The sequence below is a fragment of the Mastomys coucha genome, unplaced genomic scaffold (genome assembly GCF_008632895.1).
Source record: "Mastomys coucha isolate ucsf_1 unplaced genomic scaffold, UCSF_Mcou_1 pScaffold24, whole genome shotgun sequence".
In the NCBI taxonomy this organism is placed as follows: Eukaryota; Metazoa; Chordata; class Mammalia; order Rodentia; family Muridae; genus Mastomys; species Mastomys coucha.
Window position 1 is genome coordinate 1,183,930 of NW_022196907.1, and position 19,889 is coordinate 1,203,818.

At 36.7% G+C, this 19,889-nt stretch overlaps 1 protein-coding gene across 11 annotated transcripts in view; it reads right to left on the reverse strand.

The window, feature by feature from the left end:
- Gria4 (glutamate ionotropic receptor AMPA type subunit 4) overlaps positions 1–19,889 on the reverse strand; it is a 345,773-nt gene that overhangs the window by 24,377 nt on the left and 301,507 nt on the right. For 6 of the 11 annotated variants that reach the window (XR_004112139.1, XM_031346434.1, XM_031346435.1 and 3 more), the window contains exon 14: positions 18,372–18,619. Coding sequence is in view for 10 of the 11 variants with exons in the window: in XM_031346434.1 (XP_031202294.1) it covers positions 18,372–18,619 (248 nt within the window). In the remaining variant the exon portion in view is untranslated. The other 5 variants (XM_031346441.1, XM_031346440.1, XM_031346442.1 and 2 more) reach the window with 3 other exon arrangements.

A 19,889-nucleotide genomic window follows, 5' to 3' on the forward strand; every position in this document is an offset into this window, starting at 1 on the left:
CATAGTCACCCTATATGCACACTCTCTCTGACTCTAGCCAATCTACTCAACATAGTCACCCTATATGCCCACTCTCTCTGACTCTAGCCATGGTGGCTTCCTCATAGCTTCAAAGGTATTTTGTTTAGAATTTACTACAAATTCAATAGACCCTTTCACAATAACTTTTTGCCCCTTCCTCTCATATTTTCTATATCTTATGTTTGCCCAATAATCACTGATTAATCATTCAACCACTATCCACTGCTTCTCTGTCTGGGCCCTGTTTATAAGGTTTCTCTCAGATACTTCTATGTGGAGCAGACAATGGATCCACTATAGGTTTTGTGCATAACATAGTATGTGTTTAGGTTCCATTTGCTCAGAGAGTCCGAGCTATATCTTAGATATGGAACAAGACATACATGTGATTCTCAATAACTTGTATCACATGGAATTACCCAAGAAAGACACTGAAATATTAACACTATAAGAATAATTTGAAATAATTTATCAGCAAAATAATCTAAGAAGGTGCTTCATAAGGATTCTAGCTAAAGGGGTCTTTCATGTATTTCGAATCTCCAGTAGGAAAGAACACTCATAAAATCATATACAACTGATGCTTTAATGTCAAGGACAATATAATATTATCACACACTTTGCATTTTAAACTTAAAAAATGAAGGCCTAGATAAGTGCTTTTGCAAATCACTTTCAGTCTGGCTACATTTAACCTGTAAACACCTTTAGATAAAACTTTTTAAACTAAGTTTACTATTTTAAATAGTTAATACAGTTAACCTGAGAAATTAAATGACATATCTATCAATAAAGATCAAATGGCAGCTGTACATTTTACTTGATTTCACTAAAATTTATTTCACTACACATTGCATGCATATATTTAGGTCACTAAATATGTCTAGCTTTGTTTCATTTGCAGGTATTTAGAATTTCCATAAAATTTTTGGGTAATAGCTTCAACTTTTCTCTCTGGTTTGATATTGTAGGTTCCTTACCTGTAGACAAGTATTTGGAGCTTATTCATAAAAGCATTATTTGTGTTAATAGGTTTTGTTTCATTTTCTTATTGCCTTTTGGTTAGGTTGGGAGAATAGTAAAAATAGAAAAAGAAACTTGAGTAGTAAAAATACTAACGAAAGACAGTGTCTGAATTTTCCACAATCTTTAGGGCTATATAGTAGTCCCAGAAAAGGAGTAATAGAACTTCTGGTCAAAGAATTCTAAGTCTGTTCCATAGTTCTTAGAGATACTGAGTTTACACCATTCTACATAAAGGTAATAATCTGCTTATCTTATGTTTTATTTTAAAAATATCTCTGTCCCTGAGCAATGTTTGTGTATGTGTTCACATATGCAAATACAGACGTGTAGTGGTGCAGTGTGTGGAGGTTAGAGGACAAACTTTTGAGGTGAGCCTCCTCTTTCACTGTGCTTGAAACAGGGTCTTCTGCTCACAGCTATGTAAGCAAGGCTAGTTGGCCCTGAAGCTTCTGGAGACTTTCTTGCCCCAGCTTCTCATTTCTCTAAGGGAGAGCTGGGATTATGCATTTAGCTCTTTCTGCAGGTTATGCCATCCTGAATTCTGCTCATCAGGGTTTTGTGACAAATGTTTATAAAAGGAGTCATTGTCTCTTTGGTCCATTACCTGCTTAACTTTGAGACCACAGCATTTACAGTACAAATGTGTACCCATTAATTATTGTTAATTCAATATAAATGACAAGGATGACATTCCATTCTTATTTATTTATTTATTGTGTGTGTGAGTGTGTGATATTAGGGGTAGGGCATATGTGCCATGGCATGCATGTGAGGTCAGAAAACAACTTTGTATCTTCCCTTGGGAACTCTTGAATGGAAAAAACAATGTGAAGAAACACCAAAGGTAGGGAGTATTTGATGACTTCAAAGACAATAATTAGGAATGTGAACGTACCACAGAAATAATTAAAGTAAACATCAAGAGGCCTGCAGGAGAGGATGAATCAGTATCTAGAAATTGTGCTCAAAAAATATGTCCCTTTCCTATCATTTTTCTTGTTAAAATTCTATATAGTATATTTTTAAAAAAATCACACTGTCTATCTTACCTCAGCTTAAAAGTTTAGTCTGATTTTATTTCATAATTAGACATCATTAAAATTATAACAACACCATCTTTTACTAAATTTTGCTTGATAACAATGAATTTTATGAGAAATATTTTGAAGTTTAGTTTAATATTTTTGTATTTTCTTAACCAGTATGGTTTGATTGATAATAACAATAAATAGTCTATATGCAGAGAAATGAACAGCTAGAGAATTTAAATCTCAATGGAAGACTGGTACTGAAATTTAATGAGGATGGAAAAAATGAATGCAGTAGCATACAACTGTTATGACTTGTGTGAAAGTTTTTTTTTCTGCTATAAAATTTGTAAGTGGATGTTGAAATCACTACTATGCATAGGTACCAAGCTGGCTTCCTGATGCTGGTGGTTTAAAAAATATAAATGTATAAAGAAAAGGGGATTAATAAATAGGTGGGGGAGGGGTTTCCTTCAAATGGATGGAACCCATTCTTTTGAAAGAAAACTCCCCTCTTACCTTAATCCTGAAGCTGGTTAGTTCTCCTCTGTCCTCCTCCTAGGGGAGAAATACCCAAAGTTAAACAATAATAGAACATGGTCTTGTATTAAAGTCAAGTTCAGTTCTGGCCAATCCTTTCCTTAAGTCTCACATGATACTATCAACTGTCTGATATGATGGGGCTTCCACAGAATCAAATTTTAAGTATTAAGCCAAAGAGAATGGACAATAACTGTGTAAGATATAAAATATGGTGCCTTTTGCTGAACTAGTCTGTCTTGTCAGAGACTCCTAATAAATTTCAGGCTTTCTTAAAGCAGAAAACTTCATGGGATAGCACTATTTGGGAAATTGATTAGCAGAAGCAATTAGGTAAGGCACTTCAAGAGTTGCCATGGAGAACTCTTCCCATGTAGGTGTCCTGACATTCCTCTTGTCTTTGGGGATAAAATTATAATGATATGACAATGTATGAGAAGCTGTACATAATGTAATCAATTGTAAAAATTTTTATAAAAATTGAAAATAACATATTATGGAAGGATTAGGAAAAAGTCTCACCTGAAACAAGAAATCACAGGTGGCATTTATTTTTTTTTTAACTTTTTCTTTCATCTACCAACAAGACTTAGGTTTCAGTTCATACAAGTTCAGCGAACTATAGCCATTATCAGATGGAGTTTTCTTCCTTAAAGTATCTGTGATTGAATAGGACACCTGGTGTCTTTGGAAAGATAGATAGAAAGAAGACTAAGTTTGGGTATTCAATAACAATGGCCATAACAACACCTCTGTCACCTATCAGCTCGATGACATGTGTTTCTATAGACTCACGTGTCTGGATGGATATAGCATCAACTCCAATTGGTTGATGGGATAAAGTCTGAGAATGTATTTATTTACATGGGTTTTATATATGATAGCTATTACTAAATCTTTACTTACTTCACATTACATAGTCTCTGACATTTTTTTCTTACTTGAATTATCTTTTTTTAGGGTGTTGTCTAGTTAACGATTGTAAGGTCAGTTTGTAGCTACCCTTTGGCCTAATTTCAGAGAGGGTGGCTGATTGGCTCCCATACAAAATCAATACCAGACAATTGATTGAATTCCGTGAGACATAAAGGAGAGTAGAGACCAAGAATGAGCCTGAACCCATACAAGATCATGTGCTATTGTTATTTAACTTTGGGTAACTTATTAAAAAACTTCATCAAGTAAAATGACATCAGGTGAGCAAATGGATGCATGCTGGAAACTCAGTTCGTCCCAGTATGTTACAGAGACAGCAAAATGAGGGACATTGTTTGCAGTACTTTAAAGGTCATGAAAATGTGCAGGAGGAGAAAACATTATAGGAAACTGTGTGTTACATAAGCAATCTTGTCTTCCTCAGTCACTCCATCTGGTTTGCATTGGAGTCACCCTATGAACTTTAATGACCTTAAAGCTGTATGAAATGAACTTGATATAATAAAAGTTTTTCAGTTGCAGCATAATTTTCTTCTTTATCAGTGGTGACTATTCTAAAAGTGGCTATCTTGACAATTAATACTCTACCCTCTAAACACTATAAAATTGTCATCCTAGTTTTTTTTTTCTGAAACAAATACAGCCAAATATTGTAAACCATTCTTAAAATGAAAAAAAAAAAGGTATATTTTATCTTATAAAACACTTATTTTGTCCATGGTTGTTACAGTTTGGTACCAAACTCTTTGTGTTTGAAAATTATATAGAAAACAACCAAAGAGACTAACTATAGAAATATGTCCTGGGCTGGGTAACATTAGAGTGACCGTGCAGCATGTACACTTCAGAGCTAAGTGTTAGCTACTCGAGATAAAGAGGAAAACAAAAGAGAAATTAATAGTGTTGTCCTTGCTAAGGTTACTGTGATGTTGGCATTGCTAAGGCTACTGTGTTGCCTTAAAAATCATCTTCTTGATGAAAGTTCACATTATATGGAGGACATTATTTTTGTCATAGCTGCATATGACAACATACAATTTGTTCTCAATAATATTCAAGTAAATCCTGCCTGAACTTTCACATTAATTATACTTTTTATTAATCCCAGTGGATTTTCTCACATATGTGCCTTATTTAAAGTGTGAAGCCAGGGGGCTGGAGGGATGGCTCAGCGGTTAAGAGCACTGGCTGCTCTTCCAGAGGTTCTGAGTTCAATAATCAGCAACCACATGGTGGTTCATAGCTATCTATAATAAGCTCTGGTGCCCTCGTGTGGCCTGCGGGTGTACAAGCAGGCAGAACACTGGACACTGTGAAGCCTCCCAGCGGTGGTGGTGCTCGCTTTAATCCCAGCACTTGGGAGGCAGAGGTAGATGGATTTCTGAGTTCAAGGCCAGCCTGATCTACAGAGTGAGTTCCGGGACAGCCAGGAATACAGAGAATAACCCTGTCTTGAAAAAATAAAGTGTGACACCAGCATTTCCTTTCAATCTCTATTCACATATGTGTGTAAGACTGGTATCTCCATCTGAGAAACACCTTTAAAAACACTTTTCTGTTTCACAATATGGCAGACCACAGCAAAAGAAGTGGCTTGTTTAATTTCCAAACCATCATCCCTGTTTCTATCACTTGGAACTGACTTTCCCCCATCGCATACAACTCCAGAGAGTTCTGAGACTGAAATACAAAGGCAGAGCATGCTTCAAGTATTTAGAAGCAGGAGGGAGCTGATTTCCATCTCTTGGGATTCTCTAAGAGGCTGTTTTTTCTTCATTGAACAAGTCAGATCCTGGAGATTGTTAGTTAAGTTTCTAATCTTTTTGAGAACCAACTTCAACAATGGGAAAGTCTTTCTTTGGGCGGATTTATTATCTACCTCTGTGTAATTTCCTCAGCTAAATAAGAATTTATCCTACTTTTCACTTAAATTTAGGTGCAAACTTGAGTCCTATAAGTATATTTTTTTAATACACTTTAGCTTTATCAGTGTTGGCAAACTGAGACAAGGGAAGAATTTTAAAAAGTTTGCTGTTATTTTTTAGAGTAAACTGTATTCGTATTTAAAAATACAATTTAAAGAAAGGTTTTTTTTTTCCCATAAGAGCACTGGAGAAAGGAGTCAGAAGACATCAGTTGTAACCTCAGCTGGGGAACTCAGGCAAGTCACTTAACCCTTATTTACAGTGTCATCACCACAAAAGAATTAGAAAAAGTATATACATTTGAAAAGAGTAATATTATGCTGTGCTTTGAGTATCTCACTTTAGAAAGATACTAGACAATGATTTTTAGTGTTTTATAGGAGCCAAGTTTAAATACTGTTTTAAAGTGAGAAAATTAAACAGAAAATTAAGTATTAGATAGACATGTTTTTGTCCTATGTAATATTGTCATCATATTATTTAATAGAAAGTAACTAATTGCTGTGGGAGACAGCCCCCTTTTTATTCTGTGTTTTCCTGACTACTTTTAAAGGTAAAACAGGTGCTGTCTTAGTTCTTTGGGCACATACATTAAGTTCCCTTATGGCTTTTTAACTACAAAATTTTGCTTTTATGTTTGAAATTCTAGCAATAAAAAAGTGGGAGTGGTGACAACATTTTTCTAAGTTTTTGAAGGACTTTGAAAGTCAAGATTGAAATGGAAAGGATGGATCTGTGCTTTCAATTTTCCTTTATTGTTGAATTTTGTGCTGTGAAAGTTTATGTTGAAATGGTGCTGCAAAGGTTTTAGAAGTGAATTTCATTCTTGGTACATATCTTTGATTTTTGATTCCCAGAAATTGTGGGATCTCTGCATCTAAAAGAATGATGTTCAATTATGGAAAGGGGTAAAAAATGACTTCACACAGCATTTCAATGATTTGCTCACCTACTCATATCTTATTAAAATTATTTAATCAGTAGATTGCTTACTTTTCAAAGGCTCAGGCATCTGGAAATGTGAAAGATGGTTTTCTATTTGCATGTTCCTATGCATATGATACTGTGTATCTATAAGAAAATCACCTTACATGTCCGGTAGATCATTCTGAAACCAACAGCTAGATGTCTGTCTTGGGGGTAAAGAGAAACCTTCAAAGTGAACGAACTGCAGTTTTTAATTCTATATTAAAGAATAATATTGTTCTAAGTCAGAATAATTACTACACTGTTTTCTACACTGTTCTGTAACATCCAAACCATCTTCTCTCTTGTTTGTTAAATATGAAAGCATAAAACCAATTTCACATTGGCTGATACTTCAGACACAAAAGATTGATCCCATCTAGAGTGGTGGATGGATACTTTCTCATATACTCTGGTGAAGTAGATGGTGAAGTAGATTTTCATGTTTGCAGAAAAACAATTATTTTCCTCTGGTTTTCTAAGTTGTCATCAGCATAGAACTATATTAAAGCATTGTGGTGGAGAATTTTTCACTGAAGAGTAGATTACATTTTTATAATATCATAAACTTTAAGGCAGTGGTTCTCAACCTGTGGGTGTGAACCCTTTTGGGGATCAAATCACCCTTTCCCATGGGTCACCTAAGACATAGATATTTACATCATGATTCATAATAGTAGCAAAGTTATCTTATGAAGTAGAAACAAACATAATTTTATTGTTGGGGGTCACCACAACATGAGGAACTATATTAAAGGGTCACAGCATTAGGTAAGTTGAGAACCACTGCTTTAAGGCATCATCTCACGGTAATGTTCACTTCACTATGTATTCCTCCAAGACTTTAACATGGTACATGGACAGCATATCCTTTATCTTCCTAATTATTGCACGTATAAAGAGCTGTATTCTACCTTGTCCTCTTCAGTTTCTTCCCAATCTGTCTCTATTCTCTCAGGTAAGACTGTTTTGGAACCATAAAGGGCAGGAATCTATTGTAATATGGCTAGAAGGTTTTTTTTTTTCATCTCCAGATTTGTAAGAGCTACTCAAGAACTGGAAACCTGAGCAGCTTGAGCTGAAGAACCCCAGGCTGCCCTACTCTGCAGTTTTCATTTAGGGAGATGTCTGAAGAACTGTATCTGCAAACAGTGACACAAAAGTTACTGCTTGACCTGTGTTGGTGCTCCAAGGATTCACAGAGAACTACTCATAATACAGTTTTCTGTATTATACAGAAATACTATCTTCTGATTATAAGTGCCAAGTAGGTTTAAATCTATAGAAGTCATATCCTATGCACTTAGATCCTATGTGCAGGAGACTTTCCTGTCACATGGTCTTCATTGAAGAGTTATTTTTAAAAAAGCTTTAATAACTACCTTGTAGTCACTGTAAAACTCTATGTCATAGAGAATAAGACAAAACATCTTACATTAAAAAATTGTAAATTTAGAGGAGTTGAATATGAATGTACAGATAAACTCAATATTAAAAGACAAATGGAAACATGACTATTTTACTATACTCTATTTTCTTCATTTCAATATGCATGAACATTCTCATGTACTAACTTCATGCATACAGAAGTTTTTGCCTCTGATATTAATACCTTTTCATGATGATGCCATAGTTGCCCTTCCTGTGTTGGAAGTACTGCTACTTTATGCCTGTACACTCTGACTCACTCTGGCCAGGTACACTTGAGGATGTTGAAAGCCTGAGGTGCCTATGTTCTCTATTGCATAGTGTTTGTCCTGTAGCTGAGACTTAAATGACAGCAACTTGTCTATATATTCTGCCCAGATTAACAAATCCAGTTTGACCAGAAAGCAGAAACAACAGGTTCAGGCCCAAGAGTACATGCTGTTTATATGCCTACCTTCTAAGATGCTGGCTTCATGTATCTCTTCACCTACCCGTCTGTTAGGAGGTCTTTTCCTATGCTGCACTTCACATAGCTGTTTGGCACCTTCTTATTTGAGTATCTACATTGTTCCATTTTCTAGTTTTAAGCTTTCCAGAACCTACTAAAGGAATGCTTCACTCTAGTCCCATTGTGAAGACTTGTAAGAAGGAACTCATATCTGGTGTTTATCCACCATGAGAGAAAGAGGTGATTCAAATGACAATACACATTTGTTTTGATCTTCTGCATGCTTAAAAATTCATGTTTATTTATTATTATTGACTTGTTTATGAGACAGGGTCTCATGTATCCCAGGCTGGCCTCATACTCCCTATTGTCTGAGAATGACTTTGAACTCTTAGTCTTCCTGTTTCCATTTTCCAAGTTCTAAGATTACAGTTACACATTACCATGGTTGATATTATGTTCTATGAGACAAATGCATGAATTAAAAGTCCAATAGTTTGAAATTTCCTTGAATATTAGAGATGGTGCCTAGTCATGGTTTTCTTATTTAATAAGTTTCAAAATGTTAGACTCTACAATTTCTATTACAGGAATTTCATTTGTTAAATACACCTTTCTTTGAGGTAGTAAATACGAAAATAACCATAAAAATCTCTATTCCGTCCTACGAAAGTCACTAAAATATAACTTATATGTATAAAGATAAAAATGAAAAGAGTAACTAAACACTAAATTTAGTAATTTTTTAACTTTCTACTGAGTGCTCAGGGGTCTGCAATGTGTCCCTAGTGTTAAAAATGTACAAATCAGCTGGAAAAAACTCAGTTGGAAACAAGAAACCATCTATAGAGTTATGTATTAGAGGATTTGGATTAGATGGGAAGAAAAGTCAAAAGTGTGTCATGCATAGTATATCCTCCAGGAAGGTAGGAGAAGAATGTTTATTTCCCCTTTAAGGGAGATATTATTTTAGCCATTTTTTTTAATTATAGAAAACCTAAATTAAAAACTTCAATTTTCTGATAGTTGCAGAAACTTCCATATTTTTTTATAGAGCTCATACATCTGATAAAGGAAGGATGTAATATATGAGTCCTAGTATGCCATCATTTTCCCCAGGACACATATAACATCAATGTGTTTACCACATGTCATGCTAATTTGTGAATATAAAATAATTGGTACTCACAGTAAACACCAGTATTACTATAGAGAAGTGGGAAGCATTTAAGTACATCACCGGGGGGTGGGGGGGGTTGCATGCTTCTGTGTGTCTGTGAATGATAAAAGGTGCAAACAATTTTGTTCAGTTAATTTAGTCCTTAGCCCAATAGACTATATTTATCTTAGTTAGGGTTTCCATTGTTAGATCATAGACACCATGGTCAAGGCAACTCGTATGAAAGAAAACGTTTAATTGGGGATGGCTTATAGTTTCAGAGGTTCAGTCTATTATCATGGTAGTAAGCATGTTATGGTGGAGGCAGAGTTGGTGTTGGAGGAGCTGAGAGTTCTACATCTTGATCTGAAAGCAGCCAGGAAGAGACTGTCCTCTGCACTGGGAGGGGCTTGCACATAGGAAACCTCAAAGCCCACTAACACTCCACAGAGATGCACTTCTCCAACAAGACCAAACCTCTTAACAGTACCACTCCCTATGGGGCAAGCATTCAAATACATTTGTCAATGGAGGTCAAACCTATTCAAACCACCACATTCTACTCCCTGGCCCCCATAGGCTTGCAGCCATAACATAATGCAAAATGTTTTTAGCCCAACTTCAAAAGTCCTCAGAGTCCATCACAGTCTTAACAATGTTTAAAAGTCCAGAGTTCAGACTCTTCTGAGACTCATGTGACCTCTTAACCTTAATCCCCTATAAGATCAAAATAATAATAAAAATATCAGATCACATGTTCCCAATATCACAGAATATGCATCCACACCAAAACTTCATGTGAGGAAATACTGAATCAAAGCAACACCAGATCTCAGTGGGACAAACTCCCAAACTCTGCATCTCCATGCATGAAACTCCTTCCAGTTTTTTGAGTGGAACACAATTCTTTCTCTTGGACTGGTTTTACTTCCTGTTAGCCACTTTCCTTAGCAGTTCTCCCATGGCCCTGGCATCTCTAATAGCACAGAGTCTCTAAGGCAACATCAACTAGCTGTTTGTTCCAATGTCTAGAATCCATACATGATCTTCTGGGCTTCTCCAAAGGACTTGAGTCACTTCCTGCTCTGGCCTCTGTAGCAGTCTAGGCTCTGGTTGACTATTCTAGTGTTGCTGTTGTTCTTGGTAGTCATCCCATGGTACTGGCAGGTCCAATATGCTGCGATCTTCTGCCACAACTAGGCTTCCCCAATAGCCTCTTCTAGGCTCTCTTCCTGGTGCCAAGCCTCAACTTCTTTGCAGGGCCCCTTCAGTCCTGGGCCATCAACAGAACCTGAGGCTGTACCTTCACCAATGGCCTTTGCTGGCCTCTCACAGTGCCAAGCTTCAGCTCCCCTCCATGACCCTTTCATGCCTTCAAAACTAGTACCATATCAGTGATTTTTACATATTTCTAAGTCTAGCTGCCACCACAAGGTCTACCTCTAGAACACAGTTTTTTTTTTGTGCTCCCAGATAGTACTTCCCAGAAGATTTCACCTTAGTAATGCTGGTCTCTTCTTAAGGACCGTTAATTGCTTAGCTCCAGCTAACCAGCTTCAATTGTCCCTGTAACCTCTTCTATTCCTGACCCTAAAGGCAAAGCCACATGCCCTAAGATGCTAAATTCTGCTGCATGCTGGGGCTGGAACATGGGACCCTGTGCTATTACATTTCCACCAGTTTCTGTTTTCAATGATTTCTTTTATTGCCTAAGCTTGTCCTGGAACTTGCTCTGTAGACTGACATTAAACTCAGAGATCTGAACGCCTCTGTCTCCTGAATGCTGGGATTAAAGGTGTGTACCACGATGCCTGGACCTAAGCTTTTCTTTGCCTTTACATGCAATCTTTATAAGGCCTAGATTGTAGTTCATTCTAGGTATAGTCAAGTTGACAATGGAGAATAGCCACTATAATCCATTCCTTGTCAATCTAGCACATACTCATACTCATATCTCCTTATGTTTAAATGAAAACAATAACCTGTTCAGAATAGCTGCTAACATGATAAAACTACCTCTTGTTTAACTGCAAGATAGGATCTTGGTCTGAGGTCACCACTCTCTTAATCCATTTAATATCCTTGACCACAGGATTTAGCTCCACTCCACTTCCTGGTACTCCTTTAGACTTTGAACCATATATTTTGTATTTTTTCTTTCTTAGTTTAGCTATGCTTGATCAAAACACTCTTCATAAGAGTGAACCACAGCTTTTGAGATAGCCCCTGCTCCAGTTGTTTGGGCGCCACATGAAGACCAAGCTGCATATCTGCTACGTATGTGTGCGGAGGCTTAGGTCCAGCCTATATATGCTCTTTCATTCTTGGTTCAGAATTGAAAAGCCCCAAGGATCCAGGTTAGTTGACTCTGTTGGCCTTCCTGTGGATTTCCTATCCCCCTTGGGGCCCATAATTTTTCCCCCCAAATTCTTCCATGAGAGTCTCCATGCTTCACCCACTCTTTGGCTATGAGTATCAGCATCTAAATCAGCTGCTGAATGAAGCCTCTCAGAGGACAACCTGTCTACAAGCATAACAGAATATTAATAGTGTCAGGGATTGGTACTTGCCAATGGGATGGGTCTCAAATTGGGCCCATTATTGGTTGGTCATTCCTTTGGTCTCTATTCATCCCCAGTGCCTGCATTTCTTGTAGACAAGATAAATTTGGGGTCAAAAGTTTTGTGGGTGGGTTTGTGGCTATCTCAAAAGCTGTTGCCTCTCCATGAGATATGTTCTAGCTGGGCTACCTTTTCTGGCCTCAGTGGGAGAGGATATGCCTAGCTCTGCGGAGACTTGATGTACTAGGGTAGGAGGATACCCAGGGTGGTCCCACCTGCTCAGAGGAAAAGGGGTGGGGGGAAGGATAGTGGGAGGGAATAATGAGAAGTATGAAAAGAGAAGTGAATACAAAAACAAAAACAAAAAGCAGAATACAAAAAACAAGCACACATACACATACAAACCCCAAAACTGGGGCATGTTATAGGGGACTTCTGAAATTTAATCTTCATGGTTTCTCTAAAGATAAACTATCTAAATATTAAGAAGACTTATTAAAATAAAATGTTACATATTTACAAAAAAGAAAAAAAAAAAGAGTGATCCACAGGGCAGAATCTGTTACTAGGCTTTTTTTGAGACTTCCCTTTTCAATGCAATTAATTTGAATCTCTTCTCTTTAGCCTCAGGCTGACTCTTCGGATAAGGGGAAAAACCAGCTACATTCTTGACCAAAATATCACACAAACAATCTCTAAGCTACATACTAAAATTCTTCTCCCCTGAAGCCTCTTGAGTCAAGCCCTTACAGTTCAAATCATCCTCAGCATGACTGTCTTCCATGCTTCTACTAGAATGGCCCATTAAGCCCCATTTAAAACATTCTACAGCTTTCCAAAGTCCCCAAATCCACATTCTTCCCAACAAAATCATGGTCATGCCTATGACAGCAGTACCCCAGTCCCTGGTACCAATTCAGTCATAGATAGTTAGCGTTTCCACTGCTGTGAAGGGAGAGCATGATGAAGGCAACTCTGCACTGGGTAGAGCCTGAACATAGGAAACCTCAAAGCCCACCCCTACAGTGATGCACTTCCTCCCAAAGTCCGTATCTCCTAATAGTGTCACTCCATATGGGCCAAACATGCAAACACATGAATCTATTGGGAGGGAGGGGTGTCAAACGTGTTCAAGTCACCACAATATTCAAAACATAATGGGATCCCAACAGTCTATTTTGCCAGAGCATCAACAGGAATATAGAAGATCTTCACCTTTTGCCATAATACTTAATATAAAATTTTGTGCTTAAAGATCAAGCTAATTAAAATTCAAAAAATGAGAAAGTTTTTCTTGAAGGACCTGGCCTTAGCTATGGAGCTATATTGGCAGTTGACAGTTGCTGGACGAGGAAGAATAGTTTTTCTTTGGGGTTTTTGCCACTGCTTCAGTAGATGCCTATACACCTATGCTCTCAAGGCCAGGGTCGGCATTAACAGGACTCAGAAGAATAAAAGAGAATATGAAATTGGAAAGGAGTCATGTTGGAGGATCCAGGAGGAATTAGTGGTGGATGCAAAGTGGATATGATCAAAATATATTGCATACATATATGAAATTCTGAAAAAATTAAGGAAATGTTACATTAAAATTATAGTATTATTTAGAAATCCATAATGTATCATTTTCAGAAGACATAAATCAGTGTCCATTTATGGCCAACTGGAACTCAGTAATATTAATATCCATCCTCACACTTCTGTACTTTTATGGTTTTTATATTTATATTAAATCCTAAAATTTGACTTATTTCTGACATAAAGCCAAAATTTTGATTCTTACCCACTGTGCTGTAAATTCCATCTCTTTAGTGCTTTAAGTGCATCTGAACTTATGATAAAGTATGCTTTAAAATTTTCCATTGTAAAATGGTTCTAGAGTATAATACATCTTTCACACACAAATTAAAATATTATTTCATATGTCTACCCTGGGAAGAATGTGAAAGAAAGGTAATTTGAACTGAATATCCCATAAGGCCACTGGCTCTGCTACACATAGAAAGAGAAAGTCTAATAAAAGATGAAGTTTTCTATTTCCCATTCTTAGTACTCTATCACCTCTACATCCTGCCTGACCCCCACCATCATGCTACTGCTGGGAATTTGTGAATGCCTACTGTATAGGAACCATGATAGGTGTGGTTTGCAAGGACGAGCTGAAAATTTCCAAGTCCAACCAGGCTTTTCTTTTCTTTTTTTTTCAGAATTCACCCACTGATGCAAATTCTCTTTTGAAACTTCATCCCTTTTCTTTGGTGTCAGAAAAAAAATTGTCTATTTTTGACACAGTTCTACAACCATCTTCAGAGAAGATAAATTTTACATGGGAATTGTTATTACTAATCAAAGCATTAGAAACTACAGGATTTTAATTTAGTTTCAGATATTTGAATCAAGTTGAAAGCCAGAAGAAATGTGCAGATGATATTCATTGTTATTTCCTTGGTGATAAGTGAAGATGCTAGAGAATATGAATATTTTAAAAAGAACATGTTCACCTAAAAGCTGCATAATAGTTTGAATGTCTTGTTAACTGAACCAACCTAAACAACTTTTAATAGGATTATTTAACACATGGCAAGGTTGATAGCATAGTAATTAAAGTAGTATAGAGAATGTAGTAAAGTTAATGGCATTTTCAAAATAATACATGTAATGTTATTGTAGTATAAATAATTATGGCCAGTTTGTGTAAAAAGAATCTGAACAATGGTAAATTTGAATGTAAAGATGATAGTGTTGATGGCATTGGCATTAAAGTTAAAATAAATAAATATCTCTTGTCAAAACTTTATATTCCTATTTCATTATAATGCTTCCTGAAATACATATTTCAAAATAACCCCTAAGAATTTGCCAATCAGAGAATAGTTATCAGGGTGATTTTCAGTAGTCAATGTGGTAGAGAAGAGATGTGGAAGATGCCATGGATTCCAGAGAACCTTATACAGTAATGCACATGTTCAAAAGAGATTCAGAAGAAATAAAAAGATCAATATACCTGGCACTGTTGTACCATTTAAGAATTAGAGAATCTATGTTAAAATGCAATAATAGTTTCAGAGCTGTCTATAACTGAAACCATGTTTTTAAGATTTGCATATATTGCCAGTGAATAACATTCTGAAATGAAATCTGTATGAACAGGAAAAGGGTCTATTCACCACTGTTTTCCACTTAAACCAGGTCACCTGGTACATTTTTATTATCTAGGCTTGTACCTAGGCCTGTTGTTTGCTATTCAAGCTCTCTACCACTGAGCAACAGACCAGCCCCTATAGTGACATTTTCTAGACTAGTTGTTAGCATCCAGAACCTGCCTGCGGCAGATATGTGGGCGGGTCCACAGACCTGTCGCCAGGGCAACAGTGACCATATTCCCAGAATCCATTGGGTTCAGCTCCCACCTTTACCTGGACTGCTACGTCACGACATATATATATACATATATATATACATATATATACATATATATATATATATGGGTACTTTCCTCCATCTTTCTCTCTCTTTTCTTCTCTCTCTCCCCTCTCTCTTCCTGCGCTGCTACCCCCCTACCCCCTTCCAATTAAACCTCTTACACGTGAAATTGCCTGGGCCTGGTGTCTGCAGACGCTTCCTGCCGCGACTCAAAACCCATCACTAGTCACAGATGCATTCTCTGCAATGATTTTGCCTGTATTTGTTTTAAAGCTCACAGTAAAGAACAAAGTTATGACTGTCTATTCTGATTATATGTCCTCTATTTTTCTTTTCTGTTACATTTATTCTGTAGCATTAGTAAGTTATGGAAGCTGGAAACTATAGATGAAAAGAACATGACCAGCTTTTGCCAGCCTTATCTGGCTATGCTTACACAGAAGGAAATATTACTGTTTTATCTTTTCTAAAGTTTCACATTGCTTATTAAATCAGAACAGAGTTTGTGAGAAAGCCACAGTTAATTACAATGAAATACACATGTCTTACCATAAGCAGAAAAATTAATGCAAAGACCATATATATATTTTTTTAAATAGACTTAAGTTTCTGCTTAGTAAGACAGGTTTCATGGACACCTGATGGCAGTGTGCCTTCTGGATTTTGCTTTCATGAATGCAATCAATGTGAACTTGTTTCTACAAACTAAATAATGTATACAAAAGATGATTATTAGTTCAACTCTGTATTGGTTTGCCTCTCTTGAAAGAGAAGTCTCCTAGGGGTAGAAGAATGAGAGGTTTAATTTAATAGGCCCCTCTTGCTTACAGGGCTGGGGATGGAGGAGTGGAGTTAGGGGGAATGGTGAATGCTTTTAGCCTTCAGTATCCTTCCAGTGCTCTTGAAGACAGGGACAGAATGGCTGTGGCTTTGGCATGCAGGGGCCAGCTTGCTCAGGAAACTGTGGTATACAGAAAACAAAATGTGTAAACAAACTCCCCATCCAGGAAGCTGAGTTTAACAGATGCCTCATTAACAAGATCCAGGCAAGGACAGGAAAAGAGGGGAAAGCCAATCACTCATTATTATACAGTTCTAGACAGATGAAGCCGTTCAGCATTGCCCCAAACAATGCATGTAGTGTTAATTTGACAAAGGGGCACATTTAAGAGGAAACTCAGCAGCCATCAATGGGAGGCAGACCCACCCGTATCTTAGGGCCAAATTCAGTCCCAGAAGCTTGACTTTATCAGAAGACAGAAAATAGAAGACAAGGCAGCTATATCCACAGAGAATTAATTAAGAGAGACAACCAGTGAATGTAATCAATAGCATGACCATTGTGTGTGTGTGTGTGTGTGTGTGTGTGTAAGTTCTCTACACTAAGGTGTTCCTGTACACCTACCTCCACAGAAGGGTATCTGATACCTGACTGAATGTAAATTGTATACTTTTTATAATACTTCATACAAGATATATCAACAAAGTTGAAACATCGTGGTGGCAGTTTAAGTTTCTAAATGGATGAAATCCTTTTAGTTAGACCTCTGTCATGGGTAATTTACTAGTTTGAAGGTTCCCTGATTATTTCTCTAGGTTTTTTATGGGATGTTTGTTCAAATAAACCAGAGAGCAGAGCTGTCAGAATCCATACTCAAATTTGCCTTTACTGACTGCTTTTTATAACTGTTTCCTTTAAGGTTTCCTATTCACAGAATACCATCTCCTACACAAAACCCTTCCCCCATACCTTTATTTGTTTGTCAAACAGATATCTCATCCCTTGCCCAACTCAACCCAAGTATATTGCAGTTCACATCCTAAAGCCAATGAAAACAACTACAGAACACTGTTGTTGCTTTCATCGTGGCCAGGCAATTCTAATTACCTTCAGTTTTCAGTGGCTTACCAGAAACATCACTTCTCAAGACCAGGTTCTTGGTTAAGCCCTTTAGCAAGGACTGTGATTTCCTCTTGAATCTGTGCTTCTCTCCTAAGCAGCACTGAGACCAGAGTGATTTGTCAGTTATCACTTGCTCTAGCCCCGGTAGGGTCAAAGTAGCCTTTATTATTAAGGAAAATAGGGAATTCTGCCTCCTGAGTGTAAACATGAATTTTCTATGTCAAGAGCCAAAAGGAAGCAAAGGGTAGATTTGACCAGTAAGAGTGAAAATCTCCTCTTTAACCCATACAGGTAAAACTTTTCCTGTGAACCAGTCTACATATCTTTTCATCATATTTGATCTAACTTTACAGATCTTACTCACAGCATACTCCCTTTTAAATAGATGGGAGTGTGACCTGAGTAAGCACCATAAAGTCAGACCCACCCTTTCATCTAGGTCCGGTTGGCTTTATATGTGGATGTGATTTGAACAGTACCAATGCAACCTCAACATAGGCTGGAAGAGAATGATGCCATACTAAATGAAACATTGAAATGGAAACAGACACACTCTCTGATGGGAAGACAATCTCTCTGCTCCTTCTTACTCAGAGTCTGGCAACCAGGGATAATGTTTAAACACAATGATAAAATGCAGAATCACTACTGATACAATGACAGCAGGCAGCATCAATTTTGGTGGGCAAAACAAAAGAAAAAGTTGATGAGATCTAGAAAAAAAATATACAATACCCATGATTTAGGCCCACTGCAGGGAGCTAGTGTTCAACCACTTTGGTTTTTATATGGCCTTCAAAGGTTAATGTCAACTATGATCATTTTAGAATCAAAATAAAAAAATTTGCTTTTACCTGATTGTTGATCAAAAGTATGAGATGGAGAAAAAGAAAATAAACAAACAAACATACTATGTTTGCACAGAAAGTAAAATATTCTTTCAGGGACATCAGGGAAGGTGGAATACTATAACAATGCATGTTCTATTGTTATACTATTCCACCCACCTTAATGAGGAACCCTTGGGCGTTGCTACACCATAGCCTTTGGAATCCAGGTTTCCTCCCACTTTCATCGTGTCACAGGGCTTTCGCTGCTCAATGTATTCATTCATCGTGGACTCCAAGAGGAAGGCAAATTTGCCCTTGGACTTGCGGACTCGAGCCACGCCCTCAGCTGTAGTTCTAGTGAACACAGACGGCTCTGCCGATCGCATGTAGGTCCACATCTTTTCATATACTGCTATTTTTGATCTCTGGAGGAAATGCAAATAAAATTAAATACAGGAAAGAAGGGAACAGCATGTTAATATAGACAAAAGTGAGGTTATGGTAAGTCTATTAGGACATTCCATTATCAGTTATTCAGTTTGCATGGCAGAAACCTAACTCTTTAGAAACTGGAAAACTAAACTTTTAAGATTCTTTTAAGAAATCAACCAAGACATTTATAGTGATGTACCACTTACCATGATGATTATCGTACTCTACCATTTTACTCAATATTGTTTTGATGTTATTGAATGTAAAAGGTCCTGAAAAGCATTGAACCTTTAAAGCTCCATGTTCTATCACATTCATAAGGAAAATGAAAAGGACCAGATGAGACCTCATTTTTCCTCATTTTTCTCTCTTCTCAGCTCTACATTTAAGTTGTAATAGAGTTGCTGTGTATGTGTGTGTGTGTGTATATGTGTACATATATATGTGTATAAACACATATATATGTGTGTGTTATGTATATTATATATAATATACATTTGAGTTGTAATGGAGTTGCTATATATATATAATAGTTATATATTATATAATATATAAAATTTATATATATAACATATATGTTTATATATACAACATATATATATATATAAAGTTAAATGTAACAACTCTACTACAACTAAAATATATTATATATATGTGTGTGTGTATGTGTGTGTGTATGTATACACACACATATATATTCATGTCTCAAAAGATCAGTTTATATCAAGTTGGCTCTTGAACATTCAAGGGAGAGAAGATAAGCACTGCACTTCATGAACTGAGTACCCTCTGAAGAATATTTAAGTGCTTATGACTCACACAGTTTGAGATTGAATCTGACAAAATCAACAAGTAGAATACCACACAGGGCTTTAAAGGCAAGTAGTTTTTGTTTTCACACTTCATTTGGCATCACGCATTCTAACCCATGGCTCTAGCTAAGAAGCTTATTTATTTTTATAAATTACTTATCTCTACCTTATTACCCTTACTCTTTGATTTACTTAAATTGTTCTGGATTTTAAGTTAAGTTTTAGTTAGTTATTATTATTGTGTGTGAGTGTCCATAAACGTGTATATGGTTGAACATGCATGAACATATGTATGAGGTTAGATGTCAACTTTGGGTGTTTTTGCTCAGGTCCCATCCACCCTGTTCTTTGAGTCAAGTTATTTTTATTGGTTATTTTATTTATTTACATTTTGATTATTATCCTCTTTCCTGGTTTCCCCTCCATAAACCCCTTATCCTATCTCTCCCCC